The 22,941-nt window shown below is 43.8% G+C and overlaps 1 protein-coding gene across 1 annotated transcript in view; it reads right to left on the reverse strand.

Moving 5' to 3' along the window:
• The window catches only part of FAM13C (family with sequence similarity 13 member C), a 227,882-nt gene that overhangs the window by 200,142 nt on the left and 4,799 nt on the right, over positions 1–22,941 (reverse strand). The window contains exons 2-4 of the mRNA XM_074958796.1: positions 20,528–20,702; positions 18,594–18,803; positions 17,014–17,197 (exon numbers count right to left, since the gene is read on the reverse strand). Of these exons, the coding sequence (XP_074814897.1) occupies positions 17,014–17,197; positions 18,594–18,803; positions 20,528–20,702 (569 nt within the window). The remainder of the gene's footprint in view (positions 1–17,013; positions 17,198–18,593; positions 18,804–20,527; positions 20,703–22,941) is intronic.

Here is a 22,941-nt window from a genome sequence, read left to right on the forward strand (position 1 = left end):
CCAACTTGTTCATGAAAATACTGTTAAAAGGACAAAATATAGAAAGCCACCACCGCTAAGTTTTTAATGTTTTAAAAAGTGATTTCAAATTTTTCTCACTAAAGTCATATTACACATCTTTCTGTGAGGGTCCATAGGATAACAACCCTGTGCAACCTTGTCAAATCATACTTAACTTCCATGGAAGCACCATAATGCAGGACACAGTCTAAAAGTGGCATGAGGAAAAAAAATCTGTGTTCCAATGCATCCTCTGAAGCTGCATTATATTAATAATGGATGTAATAAAGTTATCGTTAAACATAATGGAAACATGCAGAAATCCCAGTAACAGTATCATATTTTTTCAAGTAGTATTTGAACTTATGGTTTATCTACAAGAAGATAATTCTCTGAATCATTTAATTAAAATCAAGGGATTCATTAGTGCCATGGTAATTTTGTTTCCTGAAGGAACTGTACATTTTTCCCCATAAAGTATTTGAGACGGTATGGGCATTTACATAAGCACTAGAGCTAATTCAGCTTCATGCACTGTGCTAAACCAACTCCTGATTCCACTAAATATTAATATTTCAACAAGAAATTCACTAACTCTTGGGAATTAAGTACAAATACACACACCACTCTTTTGTTTGGCAAATCAGAAAGCACATTGATTATTCAAATGTGATTTAAACATACGAATGTACATATTGGGGCTTAGTTCCAGTGCCTAATTCCTGTCTACCTGCGGTAAAACTCCCCTTGAATTCTGAGAACTTTGTCTTAGAAAAACTTCAGGATTGAACAACATATGGATTTGAGGGGGGACCTGTTACCTCTCACTATCAGGACACTGCCATGCTTCAGTTTCCTCACTCTGGGTAGTTTAGTCCTCTGGCCAAACTAAGCCCCTCCCCTTCTGGAGGGCAGGGAAGTCCAGAATATGACAGACAAGCCAAAATTACCTCAGACAAAGAAGTCTTTCACCCAGGTCCTCAGTGCCTGGGCCACATTCTTCTCTGCAGATTGTGAGGGCTCAAAGAGTCCATCCAAACACCAAAACCTTCACATGCTGGGGCATGGTTCAGCCCACACAAGCGGCCCTTTCTCTAACACAGAGCATACTCCTGTCTAGACTAAGCCATGTTTACACAGTAGCATACTGAACTCTTCCATCGATGTAGAAAGTTTTTCCATCACCTTCAGGCGGTACGAAGTTGATGGAACAATTCTAGTCACGTCTATACCAGGGGTTAGATAGGCCTAACTACAGTGCTCAGGGTGCAAAATTTTTCACAGCTCTGAGCAACATAGCTAAGTTGATCTAATTTTTAATAGTGTAGATCAGACCTTACGCTCCTACTTCTGTCGAGTATGTGCCCAAAGTCCATGCCAGGCTTGTGCTATTAGTGCATAAACATACCCTCCCAAACTTCTTTTCCCCACAGTCCATCCTATGCCACTCCCTCAGCTAGGAGCCCCAACACTGCTTTTGTCCAGTTTCTTCACATACAGAGAAGAAAAAGCCTGTGTCCATTCCACTTTATTTCTCAGGAGACCTTGTTCTTAGGCTTACAGTTCCCACATGCTATGGGAATTACAATGCTCTGTTCTGGGCTGAACCAGGAACAGGTCAGTGTTGGACTTTGAACTCCTCCTAAAAGGCCAGCTTGGACTGTGAAAGGGTCCGTATTTGCCAGTTTAGGATTTTGAGAGGGATTTTGAGACTAGAATTCAGTTTGGCCATTCTTCAAAGATTAATTGTGAAATGTGAATCTTGGTTCAGGTCTAGAGTTCAAACTCTAAAATTCATGGAAGATATTGATTTAGCTCTAATTTTTAAGTAGCTTAAGAACAAAATACTCCTTTTCAGATATTGCTGCTGAGTAGTATAGCCATGACACACCTGCAAATTTGCATGTTTTATAAAAAGAATCTAGTTAACAAATCAGATCCAGGAACATATTCCTAGAGATGATACAACTATTGTAAAGTTGTTCTACTGAGTAAACAGGATTAAGAATCTCTCTTGGCCTTTGACTTTTTTTTTTTTTTTTTAAACTATCAATTTGTGTTGAAGACAAATGGTGTTAGGAGGAGATCACCACTACAGTGTATAGTTTGGAGGCAATTAAAAAGGGATCCATGGGAAACATTAAAGATTGTTTTATCCCAAATTAAATGTGCCGTATTGAACCCAAAAGTCTTTAAATTTACCAAGCCCTGTGCTTTATCACCCCAACAAGCTAGAATTGGTGCTATGCTAGTGAGTGCATGGAGACTGTGCCTAGATATCAAGCCAAAAAGTAAAAGGTGCTAAACTGGTAATCTTACAACTAGAACTGGTCATAAAATTGGGAGGTTTCCTTTTTGTCAACAAAACACACCAAAAAGCCCCACAACATTGAGAAGTTTTTCTTTTTGGCAACTAAACCCCACAAGTTTTCACTCTGGTAATTGTTCAGAGAGTCTTCATAGAAATTTTATTCATAACCAAAGTTGCAAAGATTTTGACAAGCCCTACTTGTAAAGGCATAGGGCTTGGTACCAGTCCAGAAATCTAGAGGTCCTCCAGAAGCTAAGGTTAAGGGCTACGTGTAGGAATGCTTCTCTCCTAAAAGCAGAGTGAGAGATCCACCTACTGTTTCGATCAGCTGCTATGGATGGATTGGAGGACACAGAAGGGATGAGAAGAGATGAAAGCAAGTGGGAAATATTACTAGGTGATTTGGGGGGGAGGGGGAGAGGGTGACTACAGGGAACTTGGGGAGGGAAAGATCAGAGAACAAGCAATGTTTAGCAAAAACAAGGTTGAGTGAATGGCCAGTCTGAACTATGGAAGAGTTGGACCAGCGTCAAGCACCAAACAAGAACGTGACAGGACACAGAAGGGAAAGCTGAAGTCGCTAAGGATGAGGGAGAGGGTGATGAGGCAAAGCCAGGTGTCAGAATCTGAGAGGAAAGTGGTTGGAGAGGAGACAGGGAGTGGTAAAATAACTATATGAAGGGTAAAAGCAGAGGAGTGTCTGATTTAGTATTTTTCTATGGAGGATATGTGGAATACGAGTGGAGTAAAAGGCCAGGAGTGACAGAAGCAGGAGATAGATTTTGCATAGAGGTCAATGTGACTAAACAAAGACTGGGAGCACTCTTCTCATCTACACTTTCTCCTTGAGACACACCCCGTGCCCCCCCACCCCATTTTTTTTTGTTTTGTTCCCAGATTTGGGCCTCATCAGACAGTGCAGTGGGAGGAAGTACAGGAGCCGCTGCCATTTGCGTGTAAAGATTGTGACTTGAAAAGCGTTTCAGCCAAATACCATCAAAGCATTATGAGACAATGTCAATTCATCATTCGTTACAGCACTATTGTAGCCAGACAGCCAGCCCCCCCCCTCAGACCAGCATTGCTGGAAACACACGGGAGCCAAAACACCAGGGCACTCCAGCACAGCCTTTGAAGCTGAGAGAAACACAGGTGTGCTGCGACAATGTGCCTCTGGGAACGTATACAACAATTGGGCTCACAGCAGGCAGAGGCGCTGTGACAGACATGGCTCTTAGCCCCTACTAAAACAGCATGATGCACACACACCAACATCCTAGGTGGGAAAATATTTACCCTGATAAAAGAAGTGTCCAGTAGTCGAAACTTATTGTTTCTCCCTTGCAAGTGTGAACTACTCTTGCGAGAGCTAGCGTCACCCCGACAGACCAGCCCCAATTTAGCATAGAAAGGAGAAAGAGAATAAAGGAGTACAGAGGTATAAGTAGGGGACCTACAGCACCATGATTTTTGAGTGCTTTTCACTATCTATCTGCTGGTCAGATAAGTGACAGCCTCCCAAGGCTTCTGCAGCTAAGAGGGTCCCTAAGCCTTGTCCCTTATTCGTCTTTCCGCGGAATTGAGTGACCGATCCTGGCTTGGCACCGCTGGAATCGAGAGATGCAAGGAGGGTAAGAAGCACCCACACCTGATCTCCTATCTTTAGTGTACACATATTTTGAAATAGAGCTCTATACTTTGTTTTCTTTCTTTGGGATTGTAGCTTCAGTTTTGTAACTTGTTTGTGTGTGTAACATCTCTACACTTAAATAAGTAGACACTAGCAATTTTGTAACCACATGATTAGAATCTAGTTTAATAAATTTTGGTAACCATTTATGCATAAGCCTGACTTGTTTCTCTGGTTTACTGTAAAGCAGCCAACACAATTAAAAGAACCTCAGCCGTTTTGGCTATAAAGCCTGGCCATTAGGTGAGAGTACTAAGAGCCTAGCGTTGAGTTGTGCCGCCTCCACGGGGCAAACTCTTGGGGCACCTGTCAGTCAATCCTGACTGCCCGCTGCGAAGGAGCTCTGAGCTCTAGCAGTTAAAGTCACGGGTGTGGAGAGGCTCTTAGTGCTGCCATTGGGGCACCTGTCAGTCAGTGTTGACTGCCCGCTGCGAAGGAGCTCTGAGCTCTAGCAGTTAAAGTCACGGGTGGTTAGGACCTTGGGGCATCCGTCAGCCTAGCCCGGGCTGCCCGCCGCGAAGGGACAGTGCGTCCTAGCGGTTAAAGTCACGGATGGTATAAACGGGCATAGCTGGCACCTCACCAAACATCCCTGGCCATCGGCTAACAGATTTGGCGTCACGAACAGGATTGTGATATAGGCTGCACTACAGTAACACAATGAAACCAGTCATGATAAACACCACAGAATTCCCTGAGCTAGAGAAAAGTTTGACCCAAGAGGGATGGGGAAATCCTCTGTGGAGCAAAGAACTGCTGGAGAAATATTGGGGAAAACCAGCAGAGATCTGGCAGCATTTCTGTAACTGGAGAACTGCCTGCAAGATGAAGAAAGGGAAAGGAAAAGGTGCTTGTATATGGCTGCTTACTAACATTTGGCAAGCTGCCTGTAAGGATTATCATAGTCTGGCAATAGAATTTAATAGGCTACAACAGGAAAGGGACACACTGCGCAAGGAATGCCAGAATTTAGATACCAGAGTGAGAACACTGAATAGGGATATGGAACATCTTCAGAAAAGATTACTTCCCTTAATTGAGAAAGAAGGGATAGAACGAAGGGGAAAGCTGGAGATTAAAACACGCAGAATCAACCGGGCTAAAGTTGAGACTGCTCTCTGGCTAGACCCTGAGGAATGGGATGGAGATATTTGGGATTCAGCAGATGAGTCCCCCTCCTCTGAGGAGGAAGGTCCCTCTGTAAAATTAAGACCAGCTATCACACAGCACAAATCAGAAGAACATGAGGGAAATTTGAGTGGGGCAGAGCAGGATGAAGAAGGGGATGACAATGATCCATCCACCTCTTCAAAAACAAAGAGGGGAGGTAAAAAGGGAAAAGGGAATAAAGCTCCAACACACTTTACCAAAATTACCACCCGCCAATATACTCCCATGGAGTTAAAAACAATCCAGGGAGATTTTGCTAAAAAGCCTGAGGAAGGTATAATAGAGTGGCTGGTCCGCCTCTGGGACACTGGGGGTGGATATATACGCCTGACAGCCCAAGAAACTGAGCGCCTTAACTTAGGTGCAGGAATATTCCTGGAACATTCAGAGGGGAACACCCCTAAAACACTTTGGTCTCTGGCTTGTCGATGGGCAAGAGGAATTTACCCAGCAGACCGAGATGAACCCACAGTAATGCACTGGACCAACATAGATGAGGTAAAAGCAGCTCTATTAACTGTGGCTGTCATTAGCATGCTTGGCCAAAACCCTCAAGAGTTAAACTATGAAAGTCCATGGGAGGGTCAGGTAAATGTAGATGATCTCAGACCCCTGCTTAAGGGAGCTCCGAGTAACCATAGGGCTATGGCACTGTCCCTTAGAACAGAAGCTGCAGCACATAACAGTACCTTTCGGGCACTGCTAAACCTTCTGGTGTCATACTTTAGAGAATTCGGAGACATCAGAGCACTGACAGGCAAAGCTAAGATGCGTTCCCTTCAGGGAAACAAGGGGGCACCATCTAAAGGACATAAAAACAAGCGAGAGCCAACCCAGGAGGAAAAGGAGCTTAGAGCCAAGTTGTGGAGACAATGTCTGGCTTTAGGTTATCCCAGAGAGGTGATAAATGGACTGCCCACAGAGCGGCTAAAATTATTCACCACCTTCAAAAGAGCTGACTGGGAGACAACTAATGCTAGTCCCAGTGCACCTCTGCAGCTCTCTCCTCCTCCCCCTCCTACAGACACTCTGTATACTCCATTGCTCCAGCAACTGCAAGAGTTACCAGAGCAGGGAAACTAGCTTGCAGGGGTCAATCTCCTCTCCTAATAAACCAGCTTAAATCCAAAGAGGAGAAAACAGCAGCAAAAGACCCCCGGATACATGTAACTGTAAATGACAAACACATTATTCCTTTCTTAATGGACACAGGGGCTCAAATGTCCATGATTAAGCGAGAAAGTTTTCAGGGCTTGCCACTTACTGGCCGAAAGCAGGTACTTGTTACAGGAGTAAATGGCAGTACCATAACTTACCCATTAGTTAAGATAAAACTGGATATCCCATTGCAACCCCAGCATCAGCCCCGAAAATATGAGGTGATTTTGGGCAATGCCAACATACTGGGCATGGACGTTTTAAGAGGAAAGAAGGGAAGGATTAATGGGGAAAGATGGGCTTTTGGAGTCAGTTCTGTTCCTCATGCCACCCACCTGGAAGAGGAAAGCCCTCCCCACTATTCTGTAAACTTACTTAGCAGCGCGCCTGCTCTCCCGCCCTCAACAGTAACAAACATAAAGCAGTATAATGTCCCAGCTGAGGCCATAAGCCCTGTTACTGACCTGATCAAAGATTTGGAACAGCGAGGAATTTTAATTCGTACCCACTCTCACTTTAATTCTCCTGTGTGGCCCATCAAGAAACCAAATGGCAAATGGAGACTCACTATAGACTATAGGAAGCTAAACAGTAACACTGGACCATTAACTGCAGCAGTCCCTAGCATAACAGATATTGTAAACACCATACAAACCTGGGATAAACCCTGGCTAGCAGTATTAGATGTAAAGGACATGTTCTTCATGGTCCCTTTGCAACCAGCTGACCAGGAAAGATTTGCTTTTACTTGGAGAGGTGTACAATACACTTTTACCCGAATGCCACAAGGGTTTAAACACTCACCCACTATTTGCCATGGGGCACTGGCAAAGGTCCTAGATGACCTTATACTGCCAGCCAATGTACAAACTGTGCAATACATTGATGACATCTTAATAGGTGGGAAAACCTCAGAAGAGGTACAGGAGGCTATGAATCAAATCAAAGGAGCACTAGAAGCCCTTAATTTAGAGTTACCAGCTGAGAAATGCCAAGGTCCCTCCCAAGAGATAAAATTCTTAGGTACTGTATGGATGGGAGGTAGGAGGTCTGTGCCTAATGACACTGTGCAAGAGCTAAATCAGGCACCTTCCCCTGAAAGTAAAGATCAATTGAGACAGATTTTGGGAACCCTGGGGTTTTGGAGAAAACATGTACCTGGCTTTGCCATTATAGCCAGACCATTGTACAATTTGTTAAAGAAAAGTGCTGCCTGGGAATGGGCTCCTGCCCATGAGGAAGCCCTCAGGCAACTGATAGGGGAGATACACACCTATCAGGCTCTGGGTCCCATACATCCTGAAGCCCCATTCCATTTGTACCTAACTGTGGGAGCCACTGGAATGTCTTATGCTCTCTGGCAAGAAAGTGACACTGCTCCCAGACGACCAATTCAGTTTGGTTCCAAGTCATGGCAAGGGTCACAGGCTAACTACACGCCTTATGAGAAGGTGCTCCTGGCAGCTTACACAGCCTTGAGAGAAACTGAGGAATTAACTCAGGATAAGGACATCACAATTCACATTCCTCTTCCAATCATTAAACCTATATTGGAAGGGAAAGAGTTACCACCTGGTGTAGCACAAAAAATGACTATCCAAAGATGGGTACTTTACATACACCACAGGGTAGGTAGTGCAGACACTGCACAAAACCCCACTATGATTCAGGAATCCCTATGGAAAGTAGGAATGCCTGATGAATACCGCCTACCTCCACAGCAGTCTCCTATTAAGGATGCTGCCCCATTTGATCCTTCTAAGCCTGAGGGAGTATGGTTCACTGATGGCAGTGCCAGGCTGGTTAAAGGAAAATGGAAGGGAAAAGCTGCAGCAGTGCCTGCAGACACCTCTGCAACACCCCTAACTGCTGAAATTGATGGGTCAGCACAACTTGCAGAATTGGCTGCAATTAAACTGGCTTGTGAAGCAGGAGCCACCGCAGTATATACGGATTCCTATGCGGTATGGGCAGGTGCCACTCAGTGGATCACTAACTGGAAAAATAACCACTGGGAAATAGGAGGTAAACCAGTATGGGGACTGGAATACTGGAAGTGGTTATATCAGCATGCCCTGCAACAACCCCTGTCTATAGGACATGTCTCAGCTCATCAGAGGAATAATACCCCAGCTGCACAGTTAAACAATTTAGCAGATGCAGCTGCCCAGCTCTTTACCACACAAGTAGAATGGGAACGCTTATATTCATGGTTACCTGATAATTTAGGACACACAGGAAGTGATGAGTTAGTGCGGCAAGCACATATCAGGGGGTGGCCTATCACCCACAGACAGGCTAGAGACCTGGTGCAAGCCTGCGCTATTTGTGCTGAGACTAGAAAACATATAGCAGAAGGACAAAGGTTTGCCAGGCTAAGAGATGGAAAAACACTATGGGCAACCTGGCAGGTCGACTATGTCGGACCACTGCCCACTACAAGGCAGAGGTGGAAATACATCTTGACTGGGGTAGAAATTGTTTCAGGGATTGGTTTTGCATATCCAACCCGATTGGCAACAGGGTTGTCCACAATTATGGGACTAAACCGCTTAACAGCAATTGTCCCAATGCCTCAAGAAATCCAATCAGATAATGGTTCGCATTTTAAGAATAAACTTGTAAGGGAATGGACCCTTAACCATGGAGTCCAATGGACCTTCCACCTCCCATATCGACCTCAATCTAATGGCATGGTCGAGCGCTGGAATGGGTTGCTAAAGAATCACTTGAAGCCTACTGATGGCACATGGGGAGACAGACTGGACGAAATGGTGCAGAGATTAAACAACAGACAGACTCCTACAGGAAGTCCAATCAGCAGGGGATTCTTCCCTACAGGGAAAGCTATCTCCCCTGCCAGAACACCACTGCACAGTTCCAAGTATGCTCCCGGAGACACTGTGGTGATTAAACACCCAGCCCTGGGAACCTTTACCTGCGTTTTGCACGCCTATAAAGAGAAAGGTGTATGGAGTGCCTTAAATGCTGATAAAAGGCTAATAACCATTACAGAGGCTTGGATCGCATCCAAGACCGGCTGACCATGTGATTTATTGCAGGAATGGTCCCATGGTTCCGAGCAACCTGCCAGCTAACCTGTCAGCAAAATGGACCATGCAGCAGACCTGTTTGATCACTAGAGACTACTATGGACTGTTGATATATTTGCCATTACTTATAATAGCAGGTGTAATTTTTGCTTTTGGTTTTAAAATAAGTTTTTTAGCTAGACCACGACCCACCAGAGATATGTTCCTGCAAGCCCTCATGATCCTTCTGTTGGCTCCAGTCACCTTGGCAATACCAGAACATCCTCTTCGGGGAGCAATCCAAACCATCGCCTCAGCTGCTGGTGCTACAAATTGCTGGATGTGCACCTTGCTAGATTCAACCAATGGACTGGGAATTGAATTTGTACCACTCAGCCTAAATGATTGGTGGAACAAAAGCAACATCTTTCAGTGGGGACCAGTATGGTACACCAACAACCCTCGCATTGACTTGGGGGAGGTGGGACAATGGCATCGCACTGTTTGGGGACGGCCTGTGAAATATGTAACGGGATCATCTAAAGAAGTTTATGTAAATCATTCAGGGCAAATAGAGCAAGATGTGGTTGCTATTAAAGGTGCAGTTAAAATTTTACATGCAGTGGCTGAGAATGGACAAACCTCATGGATGCAATGGTTAGCTCAACACTTGGGATTTTCCCTCTCCCCGTTTTTACATTCGGTTGTAAATACTGTTTTAACCATTTTAATTATTGTAATTGTTTTTTGTGTAACTTTATGTATTATGAAGCGTTTGATTCAAACTGCTCTTTTCTCCACACAAATCAGATACCTAGAGCTAAAAAGGGATCCTAACCAATTCCGCGAACCCTCATCCTCTAATTTGGTTGTTGGGTATTTCTAGATTTCCCCAAGGAGGGCAAGAGGTGCTGGCATCACCGCCACCTTGCAATCTGGGATGTAGTGTGGTGCATCAGGGGGTGGAATGTAGCCAGACAGCCAGCCCCCCCCCCTCAGACCAGCATTGCTGGAAACACACGGGAGCCAAAACACCAGGGCACTCCAGCACAGCCTTTGAAGCTGAGAGAAGCACAGGTGTGCTGCGACAATGTGCCTCTGGGAACGTATACAACAATTGGGCTCACAGCAGGCAGAGGCGCTGTGACAGACATGGCTCTTAGCCCCTACTAAAACAGCATGATGCACACACACCAACATCCTAGGTGGGAAAATATTTACCCTGATAAAAGAAGTGTCCAGTAGTCGAAACTTATTGTTTCTCCCTTGCAAGTGTGAACTACTCTTGCGAGAGCTAGCGTCACCCCGACAGACCAGCCCCAATTTAGCATAGAAAGGAGAAAGAGAATAAAGGAGTACAGAGGTATAAGTAGGGGACCTACAGCACCATGATTTTTGAGTGCTTTTCACTATCTATCTGCTGGTCAGATAAGTGACAGCCTCCCAAGGCTTCTGCAGCTAAGAGGGTCCCTAAGCCTTGTCCCTTATTCGTCTTTCCGCGGAATTGAGTGACCGATCCTGGCTTGGCACCGCTGGAATCGAGAGATGCAAGGAGGGTAAGAAGCACCCACACCTGATCTCCTATCTTTAGTGTACACATATTTTGAAATAGAGCTCTATACTTTGTTTTCTTTCTTTGGGATTGTAGCTTCAGTTTTGTAACTTGTTTGTGTGTGTAACATCTCTACACTTAAATAAGTAGACACTAGCAATTTTGTAACCACATGATTAGAATCTAGTTTAATAAATTTTGGTAACCATTTATGCATAAGCCTGACTTGTTTCTCTGGTTTACTGTAAAGCAGCCAACACAATTAAAAGAACCTCAGCCGTTTTGGCTATAAAGCCTGGCCATTAGGTGAGAGTACTAAGAGCCTAGCGTTGAGTTGTGCCGCCTCCACGGGGCAAACTCTTGGGGCACCTGTCAGTCAATCCTGACTGCCCGCTGCGAAGGAGCTCTGAGCTCTAGCAGTTAAAGTCACGGGTGTGGAGAGGCTCTTAGTGCTGCCATTGGGGCACCTGTCAGTCAGTGTTGACTGCCCGCTGCGAAGGAGCTCTGAGCTCTAGCAGTTAAAGTCACGGGTGGTTAGGACCTTGGGGCATCCGTCAGCCTAGCCCGGGCTGCCCGCCGCGAAGGGACAGTGCGTCCTAGCGGTTAAAGTCACGGATGGTATAAACGGGCATAGCTGGCACCTCACCAAACATCCCTGGCCATCGGCTAACAACTATGAGAAAAAAAATTCGGGAAGAAATCAGCCTATGAAGTATTCATGGGTTTCAACATCAATCATTACATTAGTTTCCTGTAATTTAATGTGCAATGTTGTCACATGATGTTCATACATTTTTAATGATCCTGGGAGTGTCTTCCCATTTAATATCAGTCTTACAAAGTGTTACTTTTTCCACAGTGGAATTTTACTAGATCACAGTGACTAAGGATATACAGTTCAGATTCTATACGTTGTAAATTGTAAACACAGTGGCATGTTTTATATTCTGAGTCTGTGTCCTCCGTTCCATGTTCTGAATATTAAGCTCCAACTCACACCATTGATTCTATGCATGTGACAGGTGTCTATAGCCATAGAAATCATTAGATTAGGACAGGCGATCATCATGGCGAGAATTTGCACCTGGAACATAAGTAGGGCACACTGTAAGCAGCAGGAGAGTTTGTAAACTATCTAGTTTATTTAATAGTAAAGCAGATGAACAAAGATGTTTCTGCCATACCCTGTGGAAGAACTTCAAACACACAAGAAGGAAAACATGGGGTGCTGCATGACTGTAAGAACTAACTAACTAACTAAATAAATAAAAATTGGGAGGGGGGTCCACAAGCCATTTTCAGCAATATCAGGTGCTCATTTCTGCCGATCAGTCTGGGATTGTTAGAAGAAACTCCGAAACGGACACTGGGAAGTAGAACAGGCATCTACCCAGCCTGGCTTTGAGCCTGTCACAGTCTCAGTTTACTCTCAGCACAGTTCTCTCAGCCTTCAGTACACGCAGACTGCTGAAGTGACTTAGTCAGAGGTTCACCCTTTATTGAGTGTCAGTAAAAACCCAAACACCTTCCACCCCAGTTTCACTGGGACCACCCTTTCCTTGGTGAGGGTCTTCTCTTCTACAGCACACTTATCACTCTCCTTCTCCCACACTCAGCTTCCAAACCTCTTGGGGGTCAGTCAGTCCCTTCCCCCTCCAATCAGTAGCATAGGTTGCTGTAGCTCCTCAGAGGGTGGTAGCGTAGGAGAAACCAAAATCCATCTTCCACTATGAGTTCCCACTCCTGGGGACCCTAAACTACGGGTTTCTTCCACCTCATAATTCAAGCTAAGAACATAGTAGCCATACTGGATTGGACCAATGATCCATCTAGCCCAGTATCCTGCCTCCTGACAGCTGCCGATGCCAGGTGCTTTGGAGGGAATGAACAGAACAGGGAATCATCGAGTGATCCAGCCCCTGGCGCCCACTCCCATCAGAGGGGACACCTAGAGCATGAGGTTGCATCCCTGACCATCTTAGCTAATAGCCATTCATAGATAAGTCCATGGAAGACAGGTCCAATTCCTTTTTGAACCCCTTTATAGTTTTGGCCTTCACAACAGGCCCTGGCAAGGAGTTCTACAGGTTGATTGTGTGTTGTGAGAAGTAGTACTTTCTTTTGTTGGTTTTAAACCTGCTGCCTATTAATTTCATTAGGTGAGCCCTAGTTCTTGTGTTATGGGAAGAGTAAACAACGCTTTCTTATTACTTTCTCTATACCATTCATGATTGTATAGACCTTTGTCATATTCCCCACCCCACACTTCTCTTTTCCAAGATGAAACATTCCAGTCTTTTTAATCTCTCCTCATATAGAAACTGTTCCATGTACAGAGAAGAGCAACAAAAATAAGTATTCTATTCTAATATATCTTTTTTGAGATGGGGCAACCAGAACTGGATGCAATATTCAAGGTGGGGGTGTACTATGGATTTATGCAGTGTCATATTTTCTGTATCATCATCATCAATCCCTTTCCCAATGGTTCCTAACATTGTTTGCTCAAGGTACAACAGCAGTCCAAAAAGGTTGTGTTTTTAAAGAACTATCCACAATGCATCTAAGATCTTTCTTGAATGGCAACATCTAACTTAGACCCTGTCATTGTCTATGTAGAGGTAGGATTATGTTTTTCAGTTTGAATTACTTTGCATTTATAAATATTGACGTTCATCTGTCATTTTGTTGCCTACTCACGCAGTTTTGTGATATTGCTTTAATTCTTTGCAGTCTGCTTTGGACTTAACTATATTGAGTAATTTCCTAGCATCTGCAAATTTTGCCACCTGTTTGCCCCTTTTTCCAGATCATTTATGAATATGTTGAACAGCACTAGTCCCAGTACAGAGCTCTGGGAGACACTGCTATTTACCTCTCTCCATTCGGAAAATGACCATTTATTCCTACCCTTTGTTTCCCCCATCTTTTAACCAGTTACTGATCCATGAGAGGACCCCATTACTTTGCTTGAGAGCCCTTCATGAGGGACGTTGTCAAAGGCTTTCTGGAAGCTGCCCTGCTTCTTCTCAGGGCTTCTTCCTGTACTCCCCCCTCTCCTGCTCTTTATAGAGCACTGACATCCAGCTCTCCTCTCCACACACTTTGCTCATAAGCACATCTTTCTCTTCCCCCACCCCATCACGTGATGTAAGCATTCATTCACTCCACTGGAGAAGCAATCTAAACATGGCCCATATGCAGCTGAGCCCCATAAAGGGCCAGTTCATGCTGTGACATTCATGTCCAGATTTTTAAAGGTATTTAGAGACAAAGATGTACAGAGGCACTTAGTGGGATTTTCAAAGCACCTAAAAATCAATGAAGTTGAGCACATAAGTCCTTTTATGGATCTGGTCCTAGGCACCTAAGTCTAATATTTAGACACTGCCGAGATCCCCAAAAGCCCTGCTCAGCTGCTACCTAATACTGGAGGTGCCTGAATTTCTGCCAGTGAACATAGGCACAGCTATCTCAGTTGCACTGGCTGGGTACCTAAACCCCAGAAGGATCCTGTACTAGGTGTTCCCCCATCCCTCTTGTCTGCAACTTGATCTGGTAGGTGTTTTAAGTATATACCTAAACCCTCACAAAATAGCTGGGGATTAAGGAGGCAGCAGCCTCCCTCATAACTTGAGTCTGCTGGTTAGCACACTCACAGACTCTGGAAAACCCAGGTTCAGACTCTGCCCACCAAAAAGCAGCAATTTGAACGTAGCCTTCCCACTGCTCAGGTGAGTGCCCTAGCCTCCAGTTTGTGAACAGTCTGGGGTGATCCTCTCCGATGGAAGCACTTCCAAGGTGTATAAATATTTGTTGGGCCAGAGAAAGTGAGAATGAGTCCATAGCCCAGTGGTTAGGGCACTCACCTGTAAGGTGGTAAACCCAAGTCCACATCCTTGTGCCATTTTGCAGAGGAAGGAGTCTAATGCATTTCCCACATCCTGGGCAAGATAAGGGAGGTGTCTGCCACCATCTCCCACGCTGGTGTCTCTTGGAAAAGTGGCTTAGGACTAAGTCCCTGAGAGTGGTGGGGCTTAGACATTTGCAAGAGATGAACTTAGGAGTTCCCCTCTAATTGTGCTGGTTTTTGGAGATCCCATTGTTAGATGCCCCCTCCCACACACACACACAAACACACACACACACACACCCCAAACATGTATTGTTGGAGAAATCTAGGCACCTAACTGAGGGCTCTCCATTACACTGGGTGGCAAGACCCCTAGCAGTTCTGCAGTGAATCTGGACCCGAGGTATTTTTGAAAATGCTGCTAGGTGCTCATCTGCAGCTAGATGACTAAAATATCTTAAAAAAACTAATGAACTAAAGAAAAACATCCAATAGAATACACAAATGCCAATTAAACATTGCAAGTTGCTGGGGGAAGAAGTTGTGTTTAGTTTTTCCACTCAATACAAAAAAATTCCTGTGAAGAACAGTTGGCATGTTTTTGAACCAGTTCTATTATTCATATAATATCAGTGCATCTTCTGCTTTATTGATAGCAAGAGAAGATCCATACCTGAAGAGCTTTCAAGCCCATATGCAAAGCAAATAATGCAGCAGCAAGCAGAACGATAAAGCTTGGAGGGTCTCACAGCCAGAGTTATTTTCCTGTTAGTTTTCATTGTGAGAAGGTAGTTTCCACTCCCTTGGAGGAAAAGGACCAGGATTTATAGGCCTCTGGAAATAAAGTTATTTTAGAAGAGGACTGGGAGGAGAGGATGGGGTTATGGAGGTAGTTCCAAACATAGGGAACTTGATAGAAAAAAGTAGGTAGAGGGAAGAGGTAAGCAGTAGCTAAGCAGGGTCCATTAAGCAAGGGGAGAAGGTGCTTAAGTCAGATACAGCAAGCTAAGGAAAACCAATGGAGAGAACCAAAACAAGGTCAGGACTTTCTTAGAGAAAGAGGAAAATGGATATTCTTGCAAAAGCATTACACACATTTTTGCAAAACTATTGTGTACCAGGTGAAAGGAAGCCGGAGAAAGGGAGTGCAGAAGGCCAGAGGGGAGAAGTTTTTAGTAGCTGACTGATATATGCACCCACACAGTAGTGAAAACAAATCTTCATGTTGACTCAAATCAGTAAATGTTAATCTTTTAAAAAAAAAAAAAAGTCAAGATCTCCTTGTTATACCAAATGGAGTTAGTGTCAGTCTTCCAGAAACTTGATTGGCTGACAGTTTATAAAACAGTTGTGGAGTGTACTAATAGTCAAGCCTTAGTATTACTCAGAGAAATACACAGGGAATAGTGTGTGGTTTAAGTTCCCTACCGTCCCCAAGACAACTAGGATCTGATCTACCACACCATGCAGCACCACTGAGAATCACTCTGCACAGAAGAACCTCAGCTGGCTTCCTCAGAAGCTTTTGCCTCCTCCCAGAGAAAGCTGGGCCTGGGACTTTGCAGAATTCCTAGTGCTGGTAGCTAGTAAACCACTAAGGTAAGTTCCCTAGCAAACTTACACTCTTAGTTACCCCACGGTGACTAACACCGTTTGCTAGGGAACCAACTAAGGGTTCCTTAACTACAATACTAAAGGTTTCTGGGGTGTCCACACCCGCTGCTTTTAAATTAGAGGCATGAGTCGGTGTTTCTCCACCTCTGCTGCCCTCAGAGGGAAAGAGGGGTCTGGTGGCTTCTTAACACCTCTGAAGACATTTGGGATCAGAAGAGGGGGAAGTGAACCCTTAATGGGTGGCTACCCTGAAGCTGGTGCCACCTGCAGAAAAAGGGGAACTTCCAGCACCCATGAGGGCACTGAAGAGGTGGGGTAGGCCACTTACCCTCCCCCAGCCTGAGAACAAGGAGGCAAATGAAGAGTGCCCATGCTGGGCTGGGTAAAGCCACGTCAGCTGAGCCTTTGGACCTGTGCTGATGTTCAAGGCAGATGCACTCAGATTTTGGGGTGGGCATGAGGCTTCTATATCAACATTCTGTATAGCTCTGCTTCTCTTTCATTCATTCCACAGTGTATAGCAGGTTCTTTCATCAATCTCTCTGATTACTGCTGTTCTTGTTTTTAAGAGAGGGATCCAAGAATACAAGCAAAAACAACTGTAAAATAAATCTAAATAAATAAAATACTTACTGGAAAAGGGTGGGCCCAAATACAATGGCAAGGTTTTCCAGGGTCATGTGATTCATTTCACTGTGTGATGCCACCTTCAACAGAAAGGTAGAGAGGAACTGGAAAAGGCTGTAATGGGCCTTAGGCAGGCTGCTTAATAACCTTTTCAGATATCGTGTACACTCAGCCATGTGGTTCTTATTATCTGTGAAGAATTAAGTTTTAATTCAGTTACTAACAGATGGGTATTCTAAGCATCCAGCATGGCCACATATATACAAGCTTACCAGATATATACAAGTTTTACTACACAATTTACTCTATTGTAAAGGTTTCCCTCAACAAAAAAAAACAAAAAAGACACTAAGGGAAAAAAGAGCATATATGCCTAAAGCCAGTAATTTTCAGACTAACCCTCTAATTATTTCACATTAGCTTTAAACTATGAACATTTCCCTAGTTACTGGAATTTCCTATGGAGCACTCTAGGTCTTTGGACTCTATCCTGTGTCTGTGGCAGTCCTCCTCTCCTGGCAAGAAAATATAGCGTTTCCTGTTATTTCTAGTGGAGAGTATAAGACATTACCAACTGGCTATACATGATAACCAAAGACCTTATGGAAAAAGCCGTGGGAGGATTGTCAGCTGTGACTCTCGCTGGAGATCTGCCACATGCTGTGTGACTCATGCTAAGAGAAGGCTGGGAAATTATACCCTTTCAGCACCACATCAGTCTTCATTTCCCTACTAATTGGTAACATTTACAGTTTCAGGGTATTTTCCACTATAAATATAGTACTGCAGTTACAGAAGAGAGGTTTAAAATTCCAAGTCCAATGACATTCATCTTTTCGCTTTCCCCGCGCCAAAAATGAACATTTTAATGGTAAATATGAGTTCACAAACACGACTCACTTTAATAGGAGGGATGGGATGAGAATGATTGAAACCCCTAAATACTTTAGCTGTGCTAGCTCAATACTGTGCAATAGCTAAGGCAATAACTATGGTCTTGGATAATTGTAAATTGAACACCATTTGCAACATACACTAGAACCTCAGAGTTACGAACTGACTGGTCAACCACACACACACCTCATTTCGAGCCACAAGTATGCAATCAGACAGCAGTGGGAGGGAAGCAAATACGGCATAGTACTATTTTAAACAAAGGGGAAACGTTTAAAGAATATTTGACAAGCTAAGGAAACTGTTTCTGTGCTTGTTTTATTTAAATTAAAATGGTTAAAAGCAACATTTTTCTTCTGCCTAGTAAAGTTTCAAATAAGTATTAAGTCAATGTTCAGTTGTAAACTTTTGAAAAACCACCATACTGTTTTGTTCAGAGTTACAACCAACCTCCATTCCCCAGGTGTTCAAAACGGAGGTTCTATTGTAAGTCAATTGGACACACTGACTAGGAGAATCCACAAAATGACCACCCTTTAAGTTGTGAAGTTATGCAAACACTCACTCACACATTTGTTGATTACAGAGTTTAAATTCTGCTGTGTGTTCACTAGTCAGCCATTTCTGGACAAAAAAAGTCATCGCAGGTGCAATACCATTGAAGTTTCAAATTAATTTAGCCTTTGTTTTACCTTCAAAGGTTTTAAGAAGGTTAGCCTGTAAGTTGTCTGGGAAAACAGCCACTGGAAGCTCCTTGAGGAAAAGTTTAAGGATGCTTGCAACAGAATCAATGTCACCATCATTAATGAGGTCCACCTTCTCACCTTGATCATACTTCTGCTTCAGTGCTTTGATTTTATTCACTGAGCCACTGATTCGAAATAGACCTACGTGATCCAGGCCTATTAAAATGAAATAGGCATTTTTTATAAAATACATAAGGAGGAAAATTAAAACACAGTTTATAGATAGTTTTCAGAGTAACAGCCGTGTTAGTCTGTATTCGCAAAAAGAAAAAGAGTACTTGTGGCACCTTAGAGAGACTAACCAATTTATTTGAGCATAAGCTTTCGTGAACTACAGCTCACTTCATCGGATGCATACTGTGGAAAGTGAAGATCTTTTTATATACACACAAAGCATGAAAAAATACCTCCTCCCACCCCACTCTCCTGCTGGTAATAGCTTATCTAAAGTGACCACTCTCCTTACAATGTGTATGATAATCAAGGTGGGCCATTTCCAGCACAAATCCAGGGTTTAACAAGAATGTCCGGGGGGTGGGGGGGTAGGAAAAAACAAGGGGAAATAGGCTTGAATAGAGACTGATAATGGCTAAGTTAATTGTATCCAATTTGCAAATGAATACCAATTCAACAGTTTCTCGTTGGAGTCTGGATTTGAAGTTTTTTTTGTTGTAATATAGCAACTTTCATGTCTGTAATGGCGTGACCAGAGAGATTGAAGTGTTCTCCGACTGGTTTATGAATGTTACAATTCTTGACATCTGATTTGTGTCCATTCATTCTTTTACGTAGAGACTGTCCAGTTTGACCAAATGTACATGGCAGAGGGGCATTGCTGGCACATGATGGCATATATCACATTGGTGGATGTGCAAGTGAATGAGCCTCTGATAGTGTGGCTGATGTTATTAGGCCCTGTGATGGTGTCCCCTGAATAGATATGTGGGCACAGTTGGCAACGGGCTTTGTTGCAAGGATAGGTTCCTGGGTTAGTGGTTCTGCTGTGTGGTATGTGGTTGCTGGTGAGTATTTGCTTCAGGTTGGGGGGCTGTCTGTAGGCAAGGACTGGCCTGTCTCCCAAGATTTGTGAGAGTGTTGGGTCATCCTTCAGGATAGGTTGTAGATCCTTAATGCATTGGAGGGGTTTTAGTTGGGGGCTGAAGGTGACGGCTAGTGGTGTTCTGTTATTTTCTTTGTTAGGCCTGTCCTGTAGTAGGTGACTTCTGGGAACTCTTCTGGCTCTATCAGTCTGTTTCTTCACTTCCGCAGGTGGGTATTGTAGTTGTAAGAATGCTTGATAGAGATCTTGTAGGTGTCTGTCTCTGTCTGAGGGGTTGGAGCAAATGCGGTTTTATCGCAGAGCTTGGCTGTAGACGATGGATCGTGTGGTGTGGTCAGGGTGAAAGCTGGAGGCATGTCGGTAGGAATAGCGGTCAGTAGGTTTCCGGTATAGGGTGGTGTTTATGTGACCATTGTTTATTAGCACTGTGGTGTCCAGGAAGTGGATCAAAATCTATCAAGCATTCTTACAACTACAATACCCACCTGCGGAAGTGAAGAAACAGACTGATAGAGCCAGAAGAGTTTTATTTTGTTTTGTTTTTAACTACTGTCCCTTCTTTATTACCCTTTAACTCCACAAGGAGTTTTCAACTCTGGTTTGGTTGATATCCAGGGAGTTTGACTCAGCAGGTCACTTTTCCTCATTCTAAACCAACCCAATCAAAATCCACTTAGACTTGTTTATAAAAAGAGTGGAAATTTACATGTTCTCCCATTAGCTGCAATTTTCCTTTGTGGTCCTGCTTACCCAAAGCAAATTAATTATAGCTGTTTATTTTGACAAAGTTTCTAGAAAGCAGAACAAGTAATCAACTTACCAAACATTTCTAGGTATTCCACCATTTGTGTCACAACAAAAGGAACTTGGCATTGTGTTGCCTCTTGCGCAAGAATCTCAAGGGGAACACCAAAGTTGTTTCTTCTCTTGGTGAGCTGGAAATCTGGTGCCACTTTATTTGTGCCTTGCTTAATTTTAACTGAAGACAGCGATTGCTGCAAAATAAAAACAAAGAACCCCTCTGTGATAATACAAGCTGCTTATCACTGTGCACCTCCTCAGGGCTGGACATGGCAATGTGGTAGCTCTGCTTCAGTTTCCACACAACTTTTTCAGCCTACTCCATCCATATAGAAGTGACTTGGCCCTCCAGTCAAGCCACTCTAAACAGGGCCGGCCCACAACATTTTGGCACCTGAGGCGGGGAGCTCAAATGATGCCTCCTTCCCCCTCGCTTGGGCCAAAACTTTGAAAGGTCTCAGTTCTGCCTTCTTCCTGTTCTATTCCTCTCATGGTACTGCTCTCCTACCTACCCCAACAAATTTAAAATTTTTTGAACAAGGCATTTTAAGTAACACTTAACTTTCAAACACCTGAACAGCAAATGTAATTTTTCTCATCTGCACAGTAAACACTGGCATTTTTATCTGCTTGAATAACCAAAGTGGGGCTTTCTGTTCCTTCTTCGTTGCAAAGATTTGACTGCTTCCTTAAGGTCCACAGTCTGGGCCAGCTCATGCTCTATTGAGATGGTTGCAAGGCCGACCAGCCTCTCCTGTGTCATTGTGGAGTGTAGAGGTGTTTTTATTAACTTCAGCTTGGAGGAGCTGCGTTCTCCACTGGCAACTGTTACAGGAAGCGTTAGAAGTATGTGCAGAGCAACAAAAACAGTTGGAAAGAGGGTGGTCATCTTATTTGTGTGCACATATTCCAGAACAGCCTTTGGAGTTGATCCTGCTGAAATGTATCTTGAAAGGGCTTTCAGTTCATCACCTAAATCACTCGCATCAATATCGCGCATGTCATCATGTGTCAACACTGTCTCTAGTGCCCTGCATTGCTGGTATAGGTCTTCTTCGGGTACAGTGAGGAGTTTTGGAACATCATACAACATCCGAAATATACTGCTGTGTTCCTTGAGCCGAATGTGCAATATAGTCAGTTGAACGTTTCAATCTAGCACCTGGGTAAATAATTCAACTTTGAATTGTTGTTCGGGGTCTCTTATGGGATTATCCTGTGCCTCGTAATCAAAATGTCATCTTCTTTGGTGACTCCTGTATTCTTGAATGGGTAGGAAATAGCTTCAGTGTGAAGTTCCTCTGCCAACTTCTGTGCACTCTTCAGGACATTTTGAAATCCCTCATCTGACTGGTAAGACTGTAGGTAGGACTTTGCTTTGTCTGGTTGTTCCATTGCTCCAGATATATCAAGGTCAAACACCTTGGAGTCTCTTGCTTACAACATTTCAAACAGTATATCATGCCACAACACTAAGCCACACAGAAATTTGAAGTTATGCATGTTTCTGGTGATTCCATGTCCCTCTGGCACTGTTCTCCCACAAACAGTTCCTGTCGTAGCATTATCCTCCATAATGGCAACTATGGCATCATCTATCTTCCCAATTTGGTGTTTGATAGGATTTATCGTCTCCACTCAACTTTCCCCATTGTGTGGCACTCAGTGATTTCAGTGTCAGAGAAGATGTTCCCAGATGTTGCTTCAAAATTTGCCATCAATGAGTTGATGCAGAGAAAAATACATAGATGCTTTGAATTATATTAAATTCAGCAGCCTCACTAGAAGCTGATGCTGCATCACTGACCACCAAGTTCAATGAATGAGAACTGCATGGGACAAAAAAGCTTGAGGGTTGAACTCTCAGATCTGTGTCTGCACTCCTCTGTTTTCTCCTCTCATGTTGGCACCATTATCGTAGCCCTGACCTCTCATGTCAGCTATCGCAATTCCCGTATCTTCCAGCTTTTTACGAAGCACATTTGTCCTACCAGCTCCTGTAGTATCATCAATGTCAATAAATTCTAGAAAATGCTCTGACAGTCACCACTGCAGGGACATTTTCACTAGGTTCTGTTGTTGTTACAAAGTGCACCATTCAAGTAATTTGTTCTGTATGGCTGCTCTCAGGTGTGCGGTCCAGAACAGAGTAATATCTTGCTGACTTCAGATCTGCCACAATCTTGTGTATACATTTCTTGGGTGGTGACTCTTCTTCAATGCTCCTGGAGTACAGCATCAAACTCGGCCATCAGCTCCACAATTTTAAGGAAGTTTCCATTGTTTGGCACATACAGTTTGATCTGAAGTGCCACGCAGTGCTAGGTTTGGGGTAGCAAGCATTCTCACAACAGCAATGAGCCTTTTCAGAACGTTTTGACAGTAAAGAGACTCTAATGCAATCTTCTCTTAATGCTGATCATCTATGGTGGC

This window comes from Natator depressus, chromosome 7 (assembly GCF_965152275.1).
Source record: "Natator depressus isolate rNatDep1 chromosome 7, rNatDep2.hap1, whole genome shotgun sequence".
In the NCBI taxonomy this organism is placed as follows: domain Eukaryota; kingdom Metazoa; phylum Chordata; order Testudines; family Cheloniidae; genus Natator; species Natator depressus.